General features: G+C 35.7%; 1 protein-coding gene and 1 long non-coding RNA gene across 8 annotated transcripts in view; one reads left to right on the plus strand and one right to left on the minus strand.

Annotated features, from left to right (window-relative positions):
• Positions 1-547: 547 nt before the first annotated feature.
• LOC103442119 (uncharacterized) lies at positions 548-3870 on the minus strand. The gene is made up of 6 exons (XR_011575794.1): positions 3394-3870; positions 3116-3340; positions 2896-2967; positions 2394-2577; positions 1641-1832; positions 548-885 (listed from the first exon to the last, which is right to left on the minus strand). It is a non-coding gene; the product is annotated as an uncharacterized lncRNA (long non-coding RNA).
• A 7714-nt stretch (positions 3871-11584) lies between these two features.
• The window catches only part of LOC103442127 (uncharacterized), a 32076-nt gene continuing 29831 nt past the window's right edge, over positions 11585-13829 (plus strand). For 5 of the 7 annotated variants that reach the window (XR_011575787.1, XM_070813110.1, XM_070813108.1 and 2 more), the window contains exons 1-2: positions 11821-11961; positions 12602-13662. Coding sequence is in view for 6 of the 7 variants with exons in the window: in XM_070813110.1 (XP_070669211.1) it covers positions 12614-13662 (1049 nt within the window). In the remaining variant the exon portion in view is untranslated. Of the gene's footprint in view, positions 11962-12601; positions 13663-13829 lie in introns of all 7 variants that reach the window. The other 2 variants (XM_029095307.2, XM_070813109.1) reach the window with 2 other exon arrangements.

The raw sequence follows: 13829 nt of genomic DNA on the forward strand, positions 1-13829 counted from the left end.
ATATGATTATCACGAGACCAAAAAAACACTAATTTATATCTACATATAGCAATTTACAACAAAAAGGAGGAGCTAGTAACTCTCAAAATATCTTGTGAAATCTCAACAATTTTCATGTTTCACAAACACAGTTTGCTATTAACTCCGGATTTGTAAAATCGGTTTTGGCCAGTTCTACAAAATTCATCATAAAGTTAAAACCTCTTTTTGGTAAACTTTTCTTGCAAACTCAATTCCGGCTATGTTTTAGGTCAGTTCAATATTTGTAACTGATTCTTCTATTTTTGAGCATAAAAATTTAAGCAAATACTTATGTTAATAAGTAATAAGACCGATTCCAAAGAGTTACTTAAAAGAAAAAAAATTAGTTAGTAAACCTTGTGCTTGGTTTAAAACTACTTTGCACGACGCAGATCCTACGTCGTGCAAAGCTACTTTGCGCGACGTACGTTACTCCTTCGTTGCACAAACCACTTTTTTATTTTTTTGGCAAAAATATTTTTTATTTAATTTTTAATAAATATTGTAAATTCTAAACAATAATTAATAAACAAAAAAAAGTATTTAATTATAAAATATATGAAAATGTACATACAAGATGTTCGAACAAAAAAGAAAAAACTACAACAAGTAGTCTTCTATGTTTGATACATCAGACTACTATGTATCGGCTGGGCGAAGTGGCTGGGAGGTCGAAGGTGGAGCAAGATTAGGTGCTGGCATCGGGATTTAGAGGCCGGAAATCTGTAAGGCCCGTACAATAATACTCATTTGCTCGCCCTGGGCTGCAAGTTGACCTTTTAGGGTTGTCACTTCCTCCTTCAAGGCATTGACCTCTCCTGTGGTCGATCTGGAAAAGGAGGCACCCGTCTCACGAACCCGCACCTTCCCTATACACCGAACAATAAAAATATAACATTAGAAACTAGTCATTTCTTGCATTTGAAACTAATCAATTAGCAGCCAAAGTAATATCATATCCTTTCTTGCATTTGTTCACACACACACACACACATACACACACACACACACACACACATATATATATATATATATATATAAAGCAGTATTGCAATGGTAGAAACAATACTAATTAACGATGTCAACTATGCTTTAAACCAATAGGATCAGATGTTCCGTTTATGTGTATCTTGATTATTTTGGTCGCAAGTTAATATGTCGTATTTTTATTTATCGTAAAATACATGTAAGAAAGCAATTCTAAGTAGATATATATTTGATGTTTATCCACAAGCTATCTTCAAACACATTGACAATATTCTTAGTGCAGTTATTAAATTCTATACCTGCAATCCAACTAAGAAAGCTTTAATTATCATGGCCTATCTGACATGGACAAATCAATCATCAAACATAGACAGTCCTTATGCACCTAATTATACAGCATGGGAAGCATGACTTCATCAGTCAACAAACATACACAGTCCTTATGCACAAATCAAAAGTGGCATCAAGAAAAACTGTAACTACAAATGTGAGAACAATCATCGCGTTAGAAATCATTTATCAATCTTAAATAAGTGTCCATACAAGCAAAGTGTTGGCAACAAACCCCGTAGACATGTGTAAGAAAAAGATTAGAAGCACAAGTGTAAGAAAAGGAAAGCTGGATAAGTTACCTGCTTCCCATTCTCATCCATGATAACCATCCTCGGCAACGATTGAACATGCATTAAGAAATTTGACTCTCATACAAAGAGAAATAGGTTCACTAATGCCCAAACTCAATACAAGCAAACGACGAGAGAACAATCTCAGAACTTATCTGGAAAGAGATCCAAACCACATGCATGCATACATCTTCGTTGCCTCTGAAGACCAAAAGAACCAAACAAATCAGCTCAAAAATGCAACCGGAATTTTCACTATGCCACAATAGATGAAAATTAACATAGGAAGGCACACAACTCTATATGAACATATATTTTTTACCAGTAAAAGAGGGAAGAAAACCTAACTCTCAGAGTCTCATGACTTATTGTCAAAACATAGGCAAAAACTTAATGGACGCAGTTTCCAAATAAGTTTTAAAAACTTTATGAGCCTTGCATGGAAGAGAAGTAATCTTCCAGTACTTGGTTTTCTTAATTGACATGTTTTCAGCAGGAGTGTTGGTTGACATGTACCTCGCCATCCAAGACCTACTTGCTTCTTAAATCTGTTCTTGTCTTTTCATTTCAATTTTTTATTTTTTTTTCAAAAGAGGAAGAAACAATTGTCATTATTTTTTTTTTGGGTCAAGATTACATTATATGAGATGGGGACTTTCAGATTAAAAATGAGAAACAGAAAAACCTGCTAAACCAAGTAACATAATGAAGATCACTTTTTTTTCTTTTTTCAAATAACAAAAGTCCAAGAGAAAGATTTACCTTCCAAACTGCGTCTCTCTTTGCAGTTCCAACCAAGTATGGATGATGAGCACAGAACAAAACTCGTGTTGCGGCACTTGGAGCTGCAGGTAAAGCTACTAATGATATGACAAGTAAAGCCTTCACTGAAACCTCAACCAAAGGGAGGAATGGTACTTGAGTGTCCAATGAATTATCTGTTTCACTATAACACATAGAAAATTAAATCCCCGCCACCATATCAGAGAGGATATGAGAAACAATGTGCAGAGATGGGTACTTAAATGTACAAATCAATACACTTAAACCACCACAAACACTTGTATTTAATATTGTTATTAATAGTATATTTAAATATGATTGAAAGGAAGAACCAACAGCATCAACTAAAGCTACAGAACCATAAGAAGAACAAACCGAACTTAACAATGATGGTCAAGGTTCAAGATGCTTATTCTGCCTGCACCCACCCCAATGGGAAGAATTAAAAAGGATAAGTAGCGTATATAAAAAAGAGTTGCACCTTAACTTTGATCATGCCAAGTGGAGCATTACACATTTCTTGCAGTGTGTTGATCATGCCAATCCTCTGAGCCTGTTTAAATGGAAATGTTAATTAAAGATAATACAAGTAGAAGCCGCTTAACAGTGTGCTCAAATAAGGAAATGTTAAGAAAATATAGTGAGGACTTGTCTTTTCCCTAATTTGAATATTACTCTGACTGAGGAAGATATGGACCTACCTCCTAACCCCACTCTTTGTTCCTAATTAGTCCCTTCCTTACCCATACACCTACAGAAGAAAAAGAAGAAACTAAAAAGTCCATTCCACGGCCCAATACCCGATTCGACTCGTTCTGAGTCGGACTCGTTGTCGTGAAACCCAGTCGCAGACGAGCTTGGAGAGGCAGGGGGAGTCGTAGTCGCCGGAGTGCTCGCTTCCTTTGCTGGCGTCACTAGGTCCGGAGCTGTATCCTCCTACGAGTCTATCTTTCACCCGGTCGTCGAGCGGGTAAGTGACCCGTTTCGATCTCGTTCTAACAAAACCAGTCATTGATGATCAAACAGTTTCTCCTTCCTACTTTTGTTTCAGTAAATCAAGGGAAAGAAAGAGGGAAAGAAAGAGAGGGAGATTTTGGGTCTGCAGGGAAAGGTTCAAGATTGGGTTCGAAAGAAGGGGAAAGAAGGAGGGAACGAAAGAAAGGGAGATTTGGGGTCTACGGGGAAAAGAGGGTTCAAGATTGGGTTCGAAAGAAGGGGAAAGAAGGAGGGAGGGTTCAGATTTATCACAACTCAGAAATAAAGAGGGAAAGAAAGAGGGAGGGTTCATGTTTGGGGAGAGAAAGACCGAGTGAGGGAAAGGGAGAGAGAGGACGATATGAGCGAGAGGGTGATTCACCTGCGTGAGAGGATGAGGGAGACGGAGTGAGAAGAGAGAGTTCAGTGAGAAGAGAGTTCGGGAGACCGAGTGAGGAGAGAGTTTGGGTTTATCACAGATAGCGAAAATTTAAACAAAGCGCCTATTTTTAACAAGTGCACCGCCAAAATTATCACACATTGCGCGACGCAGGTTTACCTTTAGACGTCGCGCAAAGGGTTTTTGCGCGACGAGAACACGTGGCATCGCGCAAGGTAATTTTTTTTTTATAAATATTATAAAATGTACTGAAAAAGTAATTTTACTGCCTTCAAATTCAATTTTTTTTTCCATAAAACCCACAATAATATATTGTTATAACAATTGCAATAAATTTAAAGCTACTTAATAAATATAAATGTTTTTCAATTTCTTAAGTGTTATACGTACAGAATAAATAAATTTAAATTTACTTAATATATATATACACACATACCATTGAAATTGATGAGATACGCATTGTACAAAACTAATTTGAACGATCAAACCCTCAAACTTGTTTGTATATACTTCGAGATTGCATACACCAAAAATTGCAAAAAAAAAATATTCAGAGATTAAGTAACGGGACAAAACTTTGCGACGGTTATAAACGAAAAATCACGATTTAACGGTAGCTTTAACTCCGATTTTAATGATTTTTTACAGCTACACTCCTTGATCCTATATGAATACAATGAACTAATTCGATCGTCAATTTAGAATATTTACAAAAAGTGGATACCACAAAATCTTTATGTTATACTTAATGAAAGTATAAATAAACTCTAAGTGTTAGTGAATCTATCATTTTGATGGGATACGCATTCTATGAAGCTAATTTCAAGGATCCAACCGTCAAACTTGTTTGTATATGCTTTGAGATCACATACGCAAAAAATCGAAAAAAACAAACATTCAAAGGTCGAGTAACATGACAAAACTTTTCAACAGTTATAAACCAAAAATCACGATTTAACGGTAGTTTTAACTCCGATTTTGATTATTTTTTATAGCTATAGTACTTGATCCTATATGAATACAATGAACTAATTCGATCATCAATTTAGAATATTTACACAAGTGGATACCACAAAATCTCTATGTTATACTTAATAAAACTATAAATAAACTCTAAGTGTTAGTGAATCTATTGTTTTGATGGGATACGCATTACATGAAGCTAATTTCAAGGATCCAACCGTCATACTTGCTTGTATATGCATCGAGATCACATACGCAAAAAATTGAAAAAAACAAACATTCAAAGATCGAGTAACGGGACAAAACTTTTCGATGGGATACGCATTGTATGAAATTAGTTTCAAAGATCCAACCGTTAAACTTGTTTGCATATGCTTCGAGATTGCATATGCCAAAAATCACAAAAAACAAACATTCAGATATTATGTAACGGGATAAACCTTTTCGAAGGCAATAAACCAAAAAATCATGATTTAACGGTAGTTTTAACTCCGATTTTGATAATTTTTTATAGCTACACTCTTTAAATCTATATGAATACAATGAACTAATTCGATCGTCAATTTAAAACATTTACACAAGTGGATACCACAAAAGAAAAATGCAATGCAAGAACCCAAAAAATAAAAAAAATAAAAAAATAGAAGACTTTGCGCGACGTAGGTACCGCTACGTCGCGCAAAAGTTTTTTTTTTTTTTTGCCTTTTGCTTATAAGTACAAAATAAATAAATGAAAATATACTTAGTAAATACATATACCATTGATTTTGATGGGAAACGTATTGTACGAAACTAGTTTGAACGATCCAACCATCAAACTTGTTTGTATATGCTTCGAGATTGCATATACCAAAAATCACAAAAAAAAAATTCAGAGATCAAGTAACGGGACAAAACTTTTCGACGGTTATAAACGAAAAATCACGATTTAACGGTTATTTTAACTCCAATTTTGATGATTTTTTACAGCTACACTCTTTAACCCTATATGAATACAATGAACTAATTTGATCATCAATTTAAAACATTTACACATGTGGATACCACAAAAGAAAAAGACAATGCAAGAACAAAAAAAAAAAAAACTTTGCACGACGACAGTCTTCGTCGCGCAAACTGCCTTTGCGAGCGTAACTATGCGCGACGAAGGTTGGCGTCGCGCAAAGTTACGTCTCGCAAAGGCAGTTTGCGCGACGTTTTGTGTTTTCCGTCGCGCAAACATACTTTGCGCGACAAAATTTTCTCCGTCGCGCAAACATGTTTTTATACTAGTGGTCTAACGTGTGGATGCAAATTTCTTCCTCCTTGATCTTGGACAATTTTGCACCTACAAAACAATTAACACCTTAGGTTAAGGCCAAGAGCCTCACGCGCCCACGATGAATGGGGGAGGCTTTGGCTGAAGAACCTCCGATGCCAAAGTTAGAATTTAGAGAGAGAAAAAATGTTTAGAGAATTTTGAGATTTTTGCCAAAGTGTTGGAATGGGTTTTTGGTGGAAATGGGAGCACATATATAGGGATAGGAGGTGGCTTAATTTAGCAATTAATATATTAATTAAGAATAATATATTAATTGGTTAATTATCAATATAAAGGGAATGTTTTTATGACTTTCATGGCATGATCAGCTAATCAATCAAATAATGGTTGAAAAGATTAGCTAATCAATGTAAAAAAGGCAAATTGTGGTAGGAAATCAAAGGGAATGGCCGGCCCCCATTTTGGAGAAGGACCAACGGCTTTTAGGGTGATTTTTGGCTTTTAATTGATAATTTAATTGAAAATTAATGAGTTTATTAGGTAATAACCCCATTAATTTGTCAATTAACTCGATTTATGTGGAATATTTGGTAGGTTATAGAATGGTTATTTAATTATTTGGCTAGGAGGGAAAGTGAGGTAAAAATATATGAAATGAGATAGGTTTTGAATTGTTACCTATTTTGGGCATTTCTGACTTGGTTAAAGATGTTTATTTGCTACTTGCGCGTAGGAATCCCATGTGCCTCAAGGGTATTCTTGTCCTTTTTTATCCAAAGATCCACGTGTCGCCTTGTGATTATTTTTCGCTCCACATAACGCAAACTACAAATTTAGTGTACATATTTGGGTTTCTCTCAAACTTTTGTCTAAACCCAGCTGTTTTCGATGGTGTTTTACCCCAATTGCAGTAGATGATTTTGGTGACAACTCAACATACACAAATTCATTTTTCCGGCATTGACGTTTGCTTGTATCTGCGAGGAACATGTATTGGATATTATCTTTGACCCTCGGTAGCAAATGCTGTATCTAGTCGCCTTTTTCATACTGCTATGTCAAATACAGTTGAATCATCTTCTGTATGACCTAAACAGATTATTATATGGAGCTATAGCGTACATAATCAATCAAATATTGAGTACATGTTGAGAGTCTTACCGAGATTGTTTTGTGAAGATTATTCCGAAGGGTTTTGCATGAACTGCCCCCAAAGAATGACTAAAATGTTAAATGATGTCATCCCAGGTTGCATTGAAAGGGAGAAACTGATATAATATAATGGCATGTTTATACTCATACAAATTCCTATCAAAACATAAAAAGAAACAATGTTCATACAATCAAAACTGCAGAAATTATAACCCGATTAAATTTCGTTTTGTCCACCTACTGTTCAGCAGATTGCTTCCAAACTTTAGCAATATAAAGACAAGTACGTAGTTCAGGTGTTGATGTATAACCCTTGAGCTGGTATCTTGGAAGCAAAGTCACAAGTTTTGAATTTCTTTTTATATGTTTATTTTCTGATGTAATCTGAGCCATTGAATCATAGTCCAAGTGGTCTCTTCTCTAGCCTAAGATTTAAGTGATAGATTATGACAAGTGTACTCACCTCATAGGGTGATAGAATCAAATGTTAGGATTTAATCTTGGTGTAAAGTTGTTAGAGAAGAATCTCGCTTCTCTCTCCTCTCTAATGGTTATATTTGGTTAGTGGAGTGTGAAATACAGTCAGAACCTTCATCACTCTCGCAGCACCATAGCTGCATTTTCTCTGCAATTTTCCTTCTTCCCAAACACTCAAAACCTTCATAAAACTAAATACCAAAAGCTATGAACTCTAACATAAGGAACCTTTTTGGGTGATTAATATCCAAGAAGACACGCTCAATTATCATTTTCACTAAGCGATATGTTTCCCTCATGTGTTCAAGAGATGGCTTCTGTTCTTTCATTAATATGAAACTCCATAATATTATTCTCTTGTGAAATATGTTCTGAAACATATCAAAATTTCTCCAAAGACATATAATTAAAGGCAATTCAATTACTTGTAGGTATTAGAGATCCAACAATGATCCTAGCTATTAGATGACAAATTGGAAAAATTAAAATTCATTCACCTCTAAAACAATGCAAAATGATTACTCCCCTATATTTAAAAAATAATTTGAAATTTTAATTACTAAATTAATCACCAAAAAATCATAATTAAAAAAAAATAAAACATCTATTTTCGATTGTATATTATAATATACAACACAATTGTCGTAATTAAATTCGTCACTGTAAAAACTTAAAAACGTTCTCAATTTTCGCACCCGAGAAGTCACGATTTCGGCATTTTGCTCTTTTAGAAATTAGAAGAGCGGAACATTAAACATAAAGCAAGTCGGCGGGATGTTTGATGCTAGTGTACCGGGCTAATTATTTCTAAAAGAGCAAATGGCGATATCATGACTTTTTATCTTTCGAAAATTGAGAAACGTTTTAAAAATTTTGGCAATGGCGGATTCAATTTGGACAATTATAATGTTTATTATAATATATGTTTAAAAAAAGATGTTTTATCTTTTTAATTATGATTTTCGATGATTATTTAAGCATTAAATTTGGGGGTGTGATATTCACACACCTCATTTTACTTTTCACACATCCTTCTAATTTTTTATCATCGGATTAGATGAATTGAAGAAAATCAACAGATTGAAATTAATAAGGGGTATGTATAAGAAGTAAAATAGGATATGTGGATAGCACACCCCTAAATTTAAATTATTATTTTTAAATATAGGGAGTGATCCTCTAGAAGTAAATGAATGTGATAATTTCTAATTTGTCATCTAATAGCTGGCGTGAATCGATTTCTAATACTTATATTAATAAACAACTAATTGAAAGCCCTTTAAAGTTGTTGAGAAGTTTGATATTTTTTGAAACATGTTTCAAAATAAAATAAGAGTTTCATATTAACGAAATAACAGATATCGAAACGGAAGTATTGCGTGAAAAGGATACCTTAACTGAACCGGTCTTCTTGGATGTACACCAGATTCTCAATCATTACGGAGTCATTTCTTCCATGTGTCTAGATCCTTAGACATCAAGCTTGTGAAAGTTGAAACCGTGAATGAGAGAATAAAAAGAAGGGGAAGGTCGAATGGTAGGGGTTTTGTTGAGGTAAGGAAAGAGAAGTACAAGGTGAGGCTGCTAGGGTTTTGTTACGGTAAAAAAGAGAAGGAGAGGGAGACGGCGCGGCTAGTACTTGCTAGGGTTTCTTTTGGCATAAGAATGAGGAGAGGGAGGGACAGAGATCCCAGCTGGATCTCACACTAGCGAAGCCACACTGGGGTCATTGAGCTCACATGACCCCAATAACCCAATGTTTTCCCTCTTGTTTTTTTGTCTTGACCCCTACTAGTTTGGGAAAGAAATGGTTTGTAGGTTAGCTTTTTGTTTCTCAACGGTCTTCTCTCTGCTCTTGCTGCTTCAATTTTCTTCTTTCTTTCCTCTATCTTCTTCTTTTGTGGTGCATCTTCTTCTTAATTCAGATTTCCTCTGTCCCTTACAATATGCTTAACTCAAATTCTTATTAATTGACCCAAAAAAAACTCGTATTCTTATTTCCACTTCTGCCCTTGACTGCATATTTCCTGGATGTATTGACTTCTTGATTCGTGGCTTATTGTCATGTGTCGTGCTTGATGTTTTCTTTTACTTTTTGTTAGCGCTTTACATATAAACAAAAAATACGATATTACTACGTGGACAAACTATAAACAAAAATATGCTTAATTTTACACCTACTTATCATGACCCCATTGTTATATAATCCTAGCTCCGCCACTCTCACCCCACCAAATCCTAAGGATCTGAAGATCTTGACCATTGAAATTTAATCCAAATGCTACAAATAGAGAAGCTCTTCTAAAGTGATAATAATTGTAGCCATTGAATTAAATTTCAAGAGTTCGGATTTCCGGATCCTTAAGACTTGATGGGGAGATCCGGTATCTCTGTCCGAGAGGGAGGGGGCGCATGTTTTATAAGCGCAAGAAATGCCGAGGCTATTTTGGACATTTGACCCACGGGTTGGACTCAACTGAAAAGTGTTGAAGTTGTTTTGGATAATTTTTGTAATTTTACAAAAGTTTTGGACGAGTTGTACCGTTTGTGAAATGAAGGGAAATTAAAGGACTTATTAAATTTAAAATTTACAAGGGTTAACAGTTAAAGAGGAGTTGTTAGTCGGGTCAAAGGGGAGTTCTAACTTGTACAGTTAATCATTCCACTATTTACTCAACGTTGATCATGTAAGCAAACATACCCTTTTAATTTTGTAGGTATGATAATCTGAACAAGAACGACACCGAGGCTGATGCAAGCTTCACGAACTCAACTCCTTCTGGCTTTGGACAGGTGTGTTCCGCGACTGAGACTGTAAGTGTAATGGTCATTGCATGTGTTCGTTCAGTTTTGTGAATGATGTTAATTTGCTGGATTTTTCTTGAATGGTGCTGTTTATGAGTTGGCTGAGGCTCTCGGTTTCCTCACCCATTGTAAATGGTAATAATCTTCATCTTCTTGTTCTTCCTCGAGCCTTATGATTGTATAAGAAATATCGCATCAGGGGATTTTGATTTGAAGAAGAAGAGGCACCCAATTCATTCTTTTTGCCGAATGGTTCTTTCTCAAATTTTATGACACTCGGCAAATGCGTTGCGTAAATTGTTATTACTGTGTGATATGCATTTTAGGTGGTGTTGTATTTTGGACCGGTTTTGGGTTTTCTGTTGTTGATTGAAATCAAATCTTCTGAGAGTATTTTTTATTTTGAAGTTGCTTGAGTTTGCATCTCAATACTATACTATACTATAAATGGTTCTATTTGATTGTTTTCTTGAGATTAATTATTGGATTCGTAATTTATTGAATGAATGGTTGATTTGATGAGAGAGAGCCTTGGAGCAACGGAAAGGTTGTTCTTTTGAGACCAAAAGATTATGAGTTCGAGTTGTGGAAACATCATCTTTGCAAAGCAAGATGTTCTCAATCAATGCTCATTCGTTCCCGCACCCTTTCACAGTCACCGTTTTTCCTATACGAAGTTCTCAATCAATGCTCCTTCACCTTTCATCGGTGCTCCACTTTCCTTGTTTGATTATTAACAAACATCTACTGATTTTGCATTGATTCGTTTAATTGGTGTGTATGCCTTTTTCTTTTAATTTGTTCTCCATTGTTGCAGACTACTAAGTTTTGCTTGAGGATCTAAAATTTTTGTTGCAATCGGTCGTATGTATAATTATTGAAGTCAGGTTCCTAGGTTTTAGGTTTTTTTCTTTTAGGGTTTTTTTTTAATTTTTTTTTATTAAAAAAATTCAAATTATTTTTAAAATGTGGTCCGCCTAAGGTGCCATGTAAGATGATATAAAATTGTGGTACAAATAGAGGATAATAATGATATTATTGAAGATTTATATGATACAAAAGAAGAAAGAAAAATATGAGAGGTCCCAAGCCAATAATATTTAGGGTTTATATATAGAGGAGGGGTTTGATGTGCTTTTGCTTGGCAAGTAGGGCAATGTGGGGTTTGATGTGCTTTTGGGTTACACATTATAAGATTCTGTCCAGGTTTTATGCTCTTAAATCTCGACATCTCAACCTCTTCCTCCCCCACGTACAAACACTCTAGCCATGAATATAAATTCTGGCTCGTGCTTTTTTTAAGTCCCCAATTAATTATCACAGAGATTCCTAAACCTTAATAAACCAAAATCATATATATGTAGGGTGACGTGACGATCCGTGCCAGCCGTGCCGTCTCCTTCTTTTTCTTAAGGTGTGGTATTGAGTGATTTGGCCGGGAACCCAACTGAGCGAGCTATCTCAACAGGCAGGTCTGAATCAGACCGTCCGATTTTTCCCTCTCCTTCCTTGATGTACATCCTTTCTCCTGTCATCTAAGTGACCGTTTATCATTTTTTTTTTCTAGGAATTTTATGCATATTTTTAATCTTTAGGGTTTGTGCTTGTTTTTGGGGTATTTTTGTTTTTTTTTTGTTGGATTATTTTGATGATGATACGATAATCTTTAGATTTAGTAGTATAATTAATAACGTATGTGTTGTAGGGGTATTTTCATGAATGGCGTTAGTATAATTGTTGGATTTATCATCTGCTAGTATAGATGTTAATTTGCTGGTTTTTTCCTGATTGGTGTTGTATGATTTGGATATGGCTCTCAGTTTCCTCCCTATCGTCAATTGTAATAATCGTTATCTTCTTATTCTCCTTCGAATCTTATAATTGTAAAATGCCTTTTGGTTTTCGTTGGTTTCGGTGGTGTTGTGTTTGGACCAGTTTTCGGTTTTCTGTTGTTGATTGAAATCAAAATCCTTGGGAGTCTGTTTTTTTCTCTCTCTTTATTTTGAAGTTTCTTGAGTTTTCATCTCTATACTACAAATTATTCTCTTTGACTGTTTTGTTGATATTAATATTGGTTTAGTATTCTATTGAATGAATGATTGATTTTATCTTGTTCATTATTTGACACACATTCCTACCGTTGATCCCACCCAGGACAAGATACAAATGTCGAACCAAGATTGCTATTATTGCATTCAGCTTAATGGGCGAGTTTGCAGCCTAAACATCAGTCAGCTATTATTATTCAAGAAGGGATCTACTTCTAAGAGGCCCGAATTCAAAAATGTGTTTGTCAACGCAAATGCTGAATTTCCCATGCGGATGGGGCTACTTATCAGGGATTCCAAATTGCATTTTGTTGGGGGTGAGAAGATTGTCAGGCCTGGGATTGTTCCTCACTTGGAGTTAGACCCGAGGTCTTTCAGACGTAGCCCTGAATTTTGCCACCCCAACTCCCATGTCTTCACCTTTGACCCTACATTCCACACCCTCTATAAGGACAGTAACTTTCCTGATCCTTCTGCTCCCAAGTCCTGCCCTATCGTGGTCACCCTTGGGGATAAAAACAAAGTTTATGTCCTTTCAACAGATTCACTCTACCTCTTTACTGGTCATAGTTTAACTGAACCAATTTTCGAGGCTTTTGATTTTGAGTTAAAAACCTGGAAACCTCTCCCTCCCCCCCTTTACTCCCGTCGCGCCCCTATCATGTCCCGCTATGCTATTGGCCGCAAGCTGTATCTTAATACCAGCCATTTTTCATGCATTTTTGATGCAGAAAAAGAAGAATGGGACTATGCCATCCCATTGAAGTTTCCCTATCTTATGTGTTCTGTAGAGTACAATGGCTTTCTAATTGCCATGCCCTTATTCGGAGAAGCAGAAGTTGTTGCCTATAACTTGGACTCATTTGGGCTCACCAATTCTGAAAAGCGTCTAGATCAGCTACAGGAAATATTCAAGGATCCCTTTTACGACCCCAGAGGGTGCTATCTCACCAGTCTTGACGATCATGGCCGCATGTGCCTCCTTTATTCAGGTTTCTCCTCTTCCAACTCTTCCAAAGAGTTTTGGGGACGTGTAGCGGTGTTTCAAGTATCCGTCTCAAACTCTACCGACGGTCCAGTTGTCACTGCAGTTCTAGAGGCTGTCGAAGACTATAACATGCAGGACTTTGTAGTTCGTGATGCCAGTATTTACTCAACATTCATCATGTGAGCAAAAGTTTTCTGACTTTCCTCCCTCTTTAGTTTTGGCTTTAACGTTGATCTGCATTTATGTATTTGTTAGCACATTATATACGGCTGTGACCAGCCATTTTTTGTTCAATATACGTATGCCTTCTTTCATGCATTATGGTGTCTTTTGAATTCTAAATGTT

Source organism: Malus domestica, chromosome 15 (assembly GCF_042453785.1).
Source record: "Malus domestica chromosome 15, GDT2T_hap1".
Lineage (NCBI taxonomy): Eukaryota > Viridiplantae > Streptophyta > Magnoliopsida > Rosales > Rosaceae > Malus > Malus domestica.